The following is a 12,061-nucleotide window of genomic DNA, read 5'->3' as shown; positions in this document are numbered from 1 at the left end:
TAGGCGTGAGATATTACTATATTAAGGTTACACAAGTTCATCACATGCTAGTTCAATCGAAAACAAATGTTGCTGTCACTGCTATATGCGTAAATAAGAAACTGTTCGCTGACAATATCTAATACAGTATGTGTTGAATTCACAAGTTGTTTCTACTGCCAAGGTGGCCAAAAGATTCACTATAGCAGTTTTAAGAAATATCTAAATATTTTGGCAAATTCTTTAGTATTCTCAATATTATTCTATTATACACTATGAACAAAATTGTACTCATTGTTTTAGAGCTGTTGCACACATGCTCAGTCAAGATCAAAGCCTCTGATTGGTCACAAAGTTACCAGCTTGCCAAATTTGCAGCTAGACTTTTTTGGACTTTTAATAGCTCTTCAGACATTATTATTATTATTTTTTTTTAAAGCACTTGGCGACAGATCTTTTTGGACAAACTTTACATTCCAAGAAGAGAGTCGCCAGTATTGCCCCCTCCCCCCCCAAGCAAGAGTTACATCTCCCTCTACATGCATGCCGTCCAGTGAATGTCAGATAGGCTGTGCACTGTAGGAGAAAAATAAGACAGATATCCTGTCCCTACTAACTTTCTCTATGAGTGACCACCAAGTGACAAAGTTGTAGCCAAAATCACAGCACAGATGTTGTGTTTATATGACGGTTATGGTGATTTTGTCAGACAACAATGCGGTTATATTTTTTAAAGTGCTTGAAAATGGCTTGGAAGTGACTGCTGGTTAACATGTGAACATGTAGCTCATTGTCAGGATCCCGGTCGCACCCTGTGTGTGTTAACCTTTGTTCCGCCCCCCCGATCTCTTCTAATCCCGTGTTCTGTCATTCCCCTGTTTGTTGTTGTCTGCCATGTGCATTTTGTTTTGGTGTGTGTCTGAAGGGTGTGGACTTGTCCTCTGCCCGCCCCCAGACACCTCCAAACTTCTACTCCCCTGATCGGCTGGTACAGCTGCTGTCAATCCAGTTAATCGCCTCCTGGGAGTATATCAACCCTTGTCCTGCACTCCGGTGTCGTCAGTTTGTTCCGTCTTCTCACCCTGTACCACGCTGCTGTAGGTTTTTGATCATTTTTCCTCGTCTGATTCTGACCTCAGTTTTTGTCTGCCTGCCTCAGCAACCTGCCAGCGTGCCTCCAGTCTGCCCGACCTGTCCCCTCGTCTCGCCTCGGACTTACCTGATGTCTGGCGGAGATCCACGGAGATCCCGCCTGCTATCCTGTGTCGGCCCACGGAAGTCACCGGTCAACTCCGACCTGCAAGTCCGGCGTTGATCCACGGAGATCACCGTCGACGTCGACCCTACTGCTCCCAGTGTCCCGCCTCTGGTTCCTCCACATCCGCGTCGCTGCTGCTCCACCAGTGCGGTTCAGACTCGGCGAACACGCGGTCGTTCTCCGGATCCCTGGACTCTGCATCCCTGATAAACCCTCACACATTCAGACTCACCGGTCTTCCCCTGCCTACACAGCCTCACCTCAGAAGAGACTGTGGATTGCACGTTCACGCCTTATCTACAACTCCTGGTCGCAATAAAACATTACATTTTATTGTCTTCTCTTGGGTCCACAACTTGCACTCCCATAACACTCATAGGGGTCGTGTTTCAGTCATTATTTCATACTTTGTCCAGTGACCATTGAAACACAAAAATATGCAAATGTAAACAACTATAATTCGGCTGATTGAAAATAGAGTGGATTTGAATACCGAGACAGATTGAAGCCCACGAAGCACATGCTGGAATGCAACAACAATATACGGGGCACGGCTCAACGACACGAGAGGAACTTGTGGTAAACCACCAAACCAAGGGAATACATTGCTTTACAACCACGGTAAAAAAATAAATAAATAAAAAATCCATACCAACACAGCCTTAATTAGAACATTAGCAGGCAGTTATTTCTGCCCGGGAGCGGTAGCTGTACCAAAAGCACTTTGCAGATACACAAAGCAACACTTTCAAGTTCCACCTGCTAATGTCAGGAATGTTCATTATGTCTCAAATATTCAAAGAGCTTTAAAGCTGGAGTACCTTAAGTGTTTTCCTGATCTGCCTCACCCCAATCCTAGTCTGTTAATAGTGGGCATCTCTGATACAGTGTCCAATCAGATACTTACATTCACCTAAATGCTAAATAAATATACATCTGACACACTGGATTAACAGCTGCAGTCCACTAAATTAGACACACCTAATTATTCAAAAGCTACTTAATCAAATGAAAAGTTTAAGTGGCAGATCATGTTGGAGTTGATGGGACAAAAAAAAAAAAAACAGCAGGCTGTACAGCAGTATTACTTAATGAGGCTTCTTTTATCTCAAACAGTCCAACAACAGGCATGTTTCACTCTGACCTGTCCTGTCACTCATGGAATTAGAGACAGCTGATATAACCTGCCACCAGTGACTTTTCTCATGTTAAATAAGTGATGATCTGCGCTGGCTCAAATGAGAAGCCTCGTGAATGTTTTGCACTCTGATCTTTTCTAATCCCCAAAAGGGAGCAAAACAGAGAGAGAGAGAGAGAGAAATAAGCAGTTTATCAAATTTAGTCGACCCGGGTTTCAGAACAGTCACTCACACAGGTGACACCAAGTGTTGTTGTTTTTTTTTTATTTACACGCTGTAATTTCCACTGTCAACATACAGCCAAATACTTTATAGTGTAGAGCCCTGTTGTCACCGGAGTAGGTAGACAACATGCAGCAGAGTACAGGAAAGAAAAGATTGGATTTTGATTTGCATTATGTAAGCCGGTATCAATCAATTCAAATATGCCTGGAGCCTTTGAATTATCTCAACTTTTATCATTCCACACTTGTCAATGATCTCAAAACTCAGGTTTATGAAACAAGTGAATATCTTAAATATGAAGTATTTCAAATACTCCATCCTATAAGCTTCACAAATATATCAAAGTGAGCTGACGGACAACACCAGCTTCATCTAAACTTCGCTGAACTCACCAAGACGCTGCCAAACGAGGTTAACTCCTGGCACACAGGTGCTTGGATAACTCCCGTCACTTTTACAGAAACTCTCTCAAAAGGTAGACTTATTGTTCACACATTTTTTTTACTATCCTGTGTTTAGCTGAAGAATTTCGCTCCTCCGCGATCGATTGCTACCTGGAGGGGTGGGACCTAACCTCCTCCTCCAATCAGAAACCTGCATTGCCTGATGTAGCCAATGAGAACTACGTCTGAACGAAGTGGCTGTGACTGACACTTTGTTTCGCAAATAGACAACAACAAAGGAAACGTCTCGTAACCCGCGCAGTTTTATGACTGGGTTACATCAGCATTAGCAGCTCATCGACCAGTGAACCACAGAAAGATGTTTCAGGTTTGTAAATGCGCAGATGTAACACTTGTGAGCTGGTGAGGCGACTCGCCCACTGGATTGCTGCAGGCTGGCAAGCGCATGTTAGCTGCGGTTAGCTGCCTTGCTGATTTGGCTGTGTGTGAGCATAGATATATACAGTTGATGTCGCATTTGGACTTGTGAGATGATTCTTCTGCCATATGCAGAGATGTTCTGGCCCTTTTATGTACAGTGTATGGTTCCGGTCCATCCAAAGTGTAGAAAATGCCAAAATGTTGTCCCGCTTTTGATGGCAACAAACATTTTAACACTGAAGTTATTTCAATATTATACCGTTGTGAATGGAATAATCGTTAATCTATAGATCTTGTCGTAATTTTATCTTTTTTTTTATTTATTGCCAAAATACTTAACTAAATTATAGTTCATATAGATATTAAAGGTAAATTCAGCTTAAATATTTTATAACTATTAATCCATTTGCTACCATTTACCTGAAATATATTTTTGTATTAAAACCTGCATCTTCGATTTAGTCAAGTATCCTGTATCATAAATACATGTTTGGCATTTGTAACAAACTAAACTGCTTATAAAGCTGCTAAAAATTCAGTGAGTTTTGAGGATTTTAATTTTGCATAGACCTCCTGCCTTAATAGACGAAGATGCATTACCGGAGCCCGGTGAGGGGAATCACCAATATGTGCAGTATCGTCCAGTGAACCCCAGCGGCCAATGTAGTATCTACGTGAATACCTATAGTGTTTGAGTGTCTGTTTTGTCATACATTTGAGTAAGAAGAAAAGAAAAGGCATCACAGCAGGTGGAACAGCAGGTGTGATGTAGGGACTCCAGAAGCTGGTGCTTCTCCCACAATACCTCCTTGGCCGGTAAGAGCTCAGCAAAGAGCATTTAACAAGAGTTGGTGTGAGCCCTTTAAGTGGCAGGAAAATTACATCGTGAGTGCGACATCCCCTACAAATTAGACCAAATTGGATATACCGAATGTACAGTATGAAATCAGCTGATTGGCAAGTGTTTCAGAGAAGGTCACAGCACCAGAGCATCTGAAAGTTCCAGTGGACAAGCCCTTTATTCTGATCTGCAATGTTTCAAGGGAATGTCCCCAGACTTTCTAGGTTTTTTTTGCTACGCCCCTAATGTTATCAACATGTCGATCCACCCCTTGGAAATAATATAGGATAAGATAGAGCAGTAGACAGGAAAGGACACAGCATGGTATAATATGATGGAATACAAAAGCTAAGGATGATCAATTTGGTGCAAGCTATGCTACGGTATTATACAGAAGCTTAATAAGTCTACTGATAATGAAAGTATGTCATTATTCTGGCAATATACACCTATACAAGCATGCACTGGACATGCAGATATACACAAAATCATATAGAGGTTTAAACCAAAAAGGGTTTTGACAAAGTAATAAAATACAAAAAATATTGGTTGATAATATTACTGGAGGTGGCAGTAAAATGAGTGCTCGTCCTATTCCCGTTGAATAGTTTCCCCTTGTGACGACTGTTCCTTTGTGTCTGCAGTGTGTCTGTGTTAGCATATGCCCTTACAATTTTAGAGACTCTTTCCCCTGGACATATTCAATATTTAAACAGTTTTTTTGACTGATACGCTTGCAGTTAGACTGCAAACGATGTGCCTATTTAGGGGCTCTGTTACAATAGTTGTTTCATGCTGCTTTGAAAAGACATCAAACTGTTGATTATCAGGCCTCATCTAGCCACTACAAAAGCTAATTGCCATTCCATCTAATGCAGCCCACCTCTGTAGCAGTGTTTGAAGTTGTTATTAAGTTATTTCAGTGTCCAATTAAATGGAGTGTTTACATTATTTTGAAAACCAAGAGTATGTGTGTGCATCCACAGATTTGTAACTATGACAACACATCAACATGTAAACCGAATATTAGAGGATATGAGCACGCATGTGGACGTACACTGCACTGTAATGTATGATTATAGGTGCATATGTAAATTGATTATGACCTTTGCTACTATACAGTACATTTATATCATAATACACATGGAATGTGAGATGTGAAATGTATATACCGTAGTGCACTATCCATACAAGCCATTAACCCATGGTGGAAGCCAGAGAGTGGTGACAGGGGTTTGAGTTGGAGATCAAATAGTCAGTGTTACTATTTCACACAAAAGTTTGGTCGAACCATTTATAAATATACACCATGTGTAACAAATAGACTCTTACGACTCTATCATGGGGCTATGATGCCCCATGATCTGAAACGCATGGCATTAGAAAACGAATTGAGTACATGGCCGCTGTTCGAGGGATCTATCATCTCATCAACTTCCTTTTTAGAAAAAGGACTCCAGGCGGACACGTTGGCCCCACCCTGAGTTAGATAGTTTTAAGCGCCATCACTACCGAACCTCATGATCCTATTGTCTCAAAACATATACTTCATGGTAACACCATTAAGCCAAGGTATTTTCTATGCAAAACGGATAGCTTTTCATGTCTGCTTTGTTGGCACAGCCATACCAGGCATACAGAAATGTTAGGACAGACAGAGTAATTATATATAGAACAAAACAGTTTCTTTGGCAGATTGTATTTCCTCCACTCTCTCAAGAAGTTCATTCTCCACCTGGCCTTTTGTAGTATTCCCCAGCTTTCTATTTCATTTTGGTTTGTGCTGACAGGAATTCAAAGGTTATTACGAACATCATACTTCTAAGGCTGGTAGCTGTGCAGAGGTGCAGAGCTCCTTCTAAAGTCCTCATTTTCACTGTTTTGAAAATGTTTTGTTCCAGGTTGTTTAGTTTTCCCGTATTGTTCAACTTGCCCGTGTGCAGACTCACCATAACATCCCAGATTAAACTTCTTATGGCTGAGTCATACAAACTCAAGAAGTCAGAGGCAATCAGATTGCTGCTGTTCTTGTGACAGGTGGAGGCAGGGGTTGTGATTTGGGAGAGCTAAGTGTCAAGAAGTTCATGGATCAAATCAGTGAACGCTGAGCCAAAGTCCAGGCAGAATCAATCCATATATTCCTAGGCTTGTGGCATCTGGTCAGCGTAGGAGGTGGCCTGCAATATGATTCAGGTGAGTCAACACAATATTGTTAAAAGGATTTATGACCACTGACCAGCTTATAGTCATGCAGGCCTTCACTGCAGTGATTTCCATGGGCAGGCCTGTGGTTGAAAGCTTTGCTCAAACAAGCAATTGTGTCACAGCTCCACTGCCATCAGTCTTGTGTTACAAGACAGCCACTAAAGGAAGACCAGGAATTCATTTTTTGTACCTCCACTGAAAAATAAAGAGACAGCAATGAATAACCAGTTAGCAATGCTTATTTATGCTGAAATTTGTGTTGAAAAAGTAAAGACACTCAGGGAAAAAGAATACATTTCAGGGAAATGGTCGATAATGAGATTACAACAGATGTAGTGAACTTTGTAAGGGCTGGTTGACTTTTAGCTAAGCGCAGGTTCTGTAGTGAAGTCTGAATGGTGTAGAGATATTAAAATACTGAATGAAAGGGATCATAAAATCATAGTCTTTCACTTATTCCACACAATCCTATCTATCTGTTTTGTCTACAGGATGTCTAGTCTAGTAAACATGATCCATGATACTTCACTTCAACAAAAGTTTGTTGGTGCCAAACATCTGCATTTGTCAAGACTGTGCTTTCTCTGCACGTATCCTTGTAGGCCATAAAGCTGTGGTGTGCGTTTGTGGTGGTACTAACAGTAGATCAGGCCTCCGGGCTGTGCTGGATCTCAGCGAGGTTGTTAACAAACATTAGCAGGATGTGCACATCAACGAGCATCAAACACACCACAGTTCACTTTTCATTCAATATGCAAATTTTAATTGCAGTTCATTTGCTGATGAAAGAGGATTCATGCTCAATTATATCTTAATGGGTTGGATATAACAGCATGCTTAGGCCAACAGATTTTTATTAGATGATATTTTTTTTATTAGGTCAAATCTGACTTAAATGTCCTAAATCAATTGAAGTTAAAGTGAACTGACCCGACCCACACAGCTGAACTAAGCACACAAAGCACTCGTGGACAGAGGCCCACATCTCTCTGCTGTTTTATTTCCTCTTTTCGCTATAAAAAAAAAAAAAAAAAAAAAAAAACTTCATGTGCACGCTTACGCTCGCGCGCACAAACCGCAGGGTGGATTCCGCCGTTGTTTTCTAGGAAAACAAAAAGCGCACGTGAGTCAAACGATAGAGGGCGTGAGTGGGCTTGGAGCGGGCGCGTGCCGATGCCTCTGAAATGTTAATCACACCGTAGGCCCCATAAACACCACACTTAGACACGTTCTCCTCCCGGTGCAGCTGAGAGAGGGTGAAGTGAGCGGCGGGAGGGAGGGGGGGTTGGAGCGAGGGGGGGGGGGGAAGGTGGGGTGTGGGTGTGGGTGGTAGAAGTAGCCTATGTGACCTCTCTGCAGTTTGTCAGTCTTTGTTTACTCTCTGCCAGCCATAAAGTGTTGGCTAATGGCTGGTGCACAGAGCGCTCTCCGTCAATAAAATGATATTAGAGGGAAGTCCCAGCTTTCAGGCCGTGTGCAGTCTGATGGGCTGCTCCCGCACCGGCTCGACAAGCTTGAAAATTAGAAATGCAGAGGCGGTTTAACGGAGCGGCAGCGTGGAAACCCCAGTAGTGTTCAATAGCAGCGGACCGATGCTGCATTGCGCTCCTCGCCGAGCAGGTCGGTCCGCCGAGAGACAACATCCTCCTCACAGTAGTGTGAGTGTGTAGATGATACTGCCGACAAAGAAGCAGCACAAATGTATAATTATTATAACATTTTAACCAAGATGGACTAACATAACCACAGGGGGAAGGAAAAAAAAAGTTGTATTTCTACTTTATGTTGGCCTATTTATTTACTTGCGTCAAACAATAGACTATTTTGCAATAGTGGTGTAAATAGGCAAGGATTCCGTAAACAGACTACTACATGTTGCATTAGCTATTGGCTCCACTATAATTAACAATAGACCATAAATATTACAGCAATTTCCCAATACGCGAATGAGTATTTCTGCTTCTTTCAGAAAAGAATGAATGAAGCTCTCCGCACTTGCCCCGGCAAAAAAAAAAAAAAAGCTGCACCAGCAGAAATGTGACTGAGCACCGGGCTGACTCGTGTCAGAGCCAGATCACTCTCTTTTCTTTCCGTGTCTCTTTGTCCTTTGTATGAATATGTGAATAAAGATATTTTCCCACCAGGAGCTGTCAGCGGCCGGGACACCGAGCCATTTAATCTTCCTATGTGACAGGAGGGGTGAGGAGGGTGGGTGAGGGGGGGTGAGGTCTGTCCCCGGTAACCGACATACACACACAGCGACCCAACACCGCCTCTGCTGCCTCTCCCGTTACAGCTCAGCGATCGAGTTACGCGTCCGAGGAAAATGTTGCAGTAGTGCGAGAGAGGGAGAGAGAGAGAGAGAGAGAGAGAGAGAGAGACTGCAGCATCGCTGGAGACCGGAGGCAGCAGCAGTCCCGAGCAGTGCAGGTGAGAAGAGAAAAAAAAAAAAAAGCCAGAGGAGGAGGCGCATGTGGAGGAGTGAGAGAGAATGCGGGACTCTTGGAAAAAGACGCATCCACACTCAGTCCATCACCGACACATCTATCCCGAACACTGGCTGCACGTGATTATGCTACACTGATGCTGATGTCGGGATCTCCCATTTAGCCCACCAAGAGAGCTTCTAATTTTCTATTTTATGTAAAAAAAAAATAAAAAAAAAAAAAAACGACGAGAAACTCGCTCTGAAAAGCACTCCTCTTGTTTCCTCATAACTTGCGTAAAGGAATCCGACTGCTTGGCACGCTGCTCCACTGCGGGAAAGAAAGAGGAAAACGCTGCTGGATCTGAAGGTAAGAAAAGATCCAGTATAGCAGCATCCCAAAGACTTCTTTCAAACTGATTTTTATTCATGTTTGGAGATGCCAGTTCATTTTCCCTGCCGTCCGGGGAGCTTAGCAGTGTGTTTTCTCTCCTTTCTTTTGTGTAGTGGTGCTGCATTGCAGTTTCTAACTGTGAAAAACGCGAGAAAGCCTCTGTCCCAAATGTGACTGGAATGAAAAGAACTTACAAATGGCTTTATGAGCTGATAAGCGTCTTCGTGTGACAACGAGATAGCTCTCCGGTTTGAGAAGAAAGAAGTGAGGAAGAGTAAAGTGGATTAATCAAATTAGTTTTTTTGGGGGTTTTTTTTTTTATGCGGGATGGATTTTTTTATATCTTTGCGGCTTGAACAGCCCAGCAAGACAGCAAAATTATTATTCTAGAAGTCGAAAACCCACCACTGAGTAACCTTGAGGGGGATAATAAAAGAAAGGAGCCCGCACCGCTGAAGTGAACTACAGTGAGTGCAGAAGCTTTTCCCCGGACCTCAGGCGGCAGTCCGCAGAGAAGCGGAGGGGCAGAAGGTAAGAAAGGATAAATCAAACACCCACGCTGGGAGGTACACCGGACCACAAAACACCAATAAAGAAGACACAAACCGCAGCTGGGAGGTAGACAGAGCGGGAAGGAGAGAGGCGAGAGGAAGAAAGAGCCATGCAGAGGCTTGGTGCAGTGCACTCCTCCGCGGCGCAGGCTCTCAGCCTCGTGGTCTTAGTGCTGCAGCTGCTGACTCAGCTACCGGGTGCCGACTCAGCTCTCCGGTACCGGGTGGCGGAGGAGGGCCCACCTGACGTCAAGATTGGCAACGTAGCCGCCGATCTGGGCCTCACAGCTGGTACCGGCAGTGGGGATGTCACTTTCGCCCTGGAGAGCGGCTCAGAGTTCTTCAAGATTGACAATGTGACAGGTGAGCTGACTACAGGCCCACGGCGCATCGACAGAGAGAAGCTCCCACAGTGCCAGATGATATTTGATGAAAATGAGTGCTTCTTGGATTTTGAGGTGTCAGTGATTGGGCCACTGCAAAGCTGGGTAGACCTGTTCGAAGGCCGCGTTGTCATAACAGACATCAATGACAACACACCATCCTTCCCCTCACCTGTTCTCCAGCTCTCAGTTGAGGAGAATCGCCCAATAGGAACCCTTTACCTGCTGCCAACAGCCACAGACAGGGATTTTGGGCGAAATGGCATTGACCGCTATGAACTCATCCAAGATGGTGGGGCTGGGTCAAGTTCAACAAGACGCACAGCAGGAGGAAACCCCATTACTAGAGTGGAGGGGCTGGGGGACCGGAGGGGTAGAAGTGGAGATAATGGAGGAGGAGCCAGGAGTAGTGTGTTTGAACTGCAAGTGGCAGATATACCAGACGGTGAAAAACAACCACAGCTCATTGTGAAAGGCACATTGGATCGTGAGCAAAAAGACTCGTATGAGCTCGTCCTCAGGGTTCGAGATGGAGGGAACCCACCACGTTCCTCCCAAGCTCTGCTTCGTGTTTCCATCACTGATGTGAACGACAACAGTCCACAGTTTGAGAGGTCGACATATGAGGCAGAAATGGCAGAAAACGCTCCTCCAGGTACACCTGTCCTCCAGGTCAGAGCCTCAGACCGTGACATTGGTGTCAACGGGCAGGTGGAGTATGTCTTCGGAGCTGCCACTGAATCTGTCAGGCGACTCCTGCGGCTGGATGAAGCCACTGGATGGCTGAGCGTTCTCCACAGGATTGATCGAGAAGAAGTGGCACAACTGAGGTTCACAGTAACAGCCAGAGACCGGGGTGTGCCTCCCCGCACTGACCGAACCACAGTGGTTCTGGCTGTCCGCGATGAAAATGACAACGTCCCAGTCGTAGAGATCCGAAAGATCGGACGGATCCCTGTTCGAGATGGAGTAGCCTTGGTACCAGAAAACGTTCTGGTGGACACACCAGTGGCTCTGGTTCAGGTGTCAGACCGAGACCAGGGAGAGAACGGGGCTGTGACTTGTACAGTCGTAGGAGATGTCCCATTCACACTGAAGCCAGCCGGTGAAACAGCTCTCCCACCCCTACCTGCAGATGAAGCCTTTGACAGGTAAGGCAAACCAAAGATAACTATGCGCAGGCAGTTACACTAAATCCTGAGCAGTTACACAGGAAGGAGTCAGGCTCTAGCTGCTTATCAAGGACAACTCCGAATCAAGCACTCCGTGATAGATAAAACGTTACCTGGGCACACAGTGTGAGATAATATATTCGTAAACCTTTATCGAATAATCAGTCCTTGTCACAAACAGTAAGTAATGTTGGGTAATTATAAAGTAATGATGAATTTCAAATAAAAGTCAACGTGAAGCACCACTTGGGGATATAACATTAAATACCAGATAGATGCGAAGCCAAAAAATATTTGGATATTAAGCATCTGATTCATAGTTAGAGACAACAAATAACTTACTCGTGGTGATTATTCATTAAAACAAATGGCCATAATGATCAAACACTGGTTCATTATCAATCCACAGAGCAATCTGTTCTCAAGCAACTGACAGTAACCTATTAGTGAATGCAGTGATTGATTCAGAGCTATACATGAAGTATCATTCGTATTAGCATCCTGACTCATCCCTCGGTATCTCCCCAGGTATGTACTGTATATGTTATTGTAAAGCATTAACATCATTCATACATAAACCGTATAAGACATGCATACTGTACAACCCCACATTTCTCCTTTGGACAACAACACGTTCAGCAGGCAGTTGTCATAGCCTCTAGGCA

The 12,061-nt window shown here is 44.0% G+C and overlaps 1 protein-coding gene across 1 annotated transcript in view; it reads left to right on the top strand.

The window, feature by feature from the left end:
- The first annotated feature begins 8,752 nt into the window (after window positions 1-8,752).
- The window catches only part of pcdh7a (protocadherin 7a), a 41,201-nt gene continuing 37,892 nt past the window's right edge, over window positions 8,753-12,061 (top strand). Inside the window, exons 1-2 of the mRNA XM_069166795.1 lie at window positions 8,753-9,266; window positions 9,404-11,375. Coding sequence (XP_069022896.1) covers window positions 9,952-11,375 — 1,424 coding nt within the window. The 5' untranslated portion in view covers window positions 8,753-9,266; window positions 9,404-9,951. The remainder of the gene's footprint in view (window positions 9,267-9,403; window positions 11,376-12,061) is intronic.

Source organism: Embiotoca jacksoni, unplaced genomic scaffold (genome assembly GCF_022577435.1).
Source record: "Embiotoca jacksoni isolate LCO1_2020_lvr unplaced genomic scaffold, fEmbJac1.0.p SCAF_4, whole genome shotgun sequence".
NCBI classification, from domain to species: domain Eukaryota; kingdom Metazoa; phylum Chordata; class Actinopteri; family Embiotocidae; genus Embiotoca; species Embiotoca jacksoni.
Note: the sequence above shows the minus strand (reverse complement) of the source record. Positions and strands in the feature narration are given on the sequence as shown.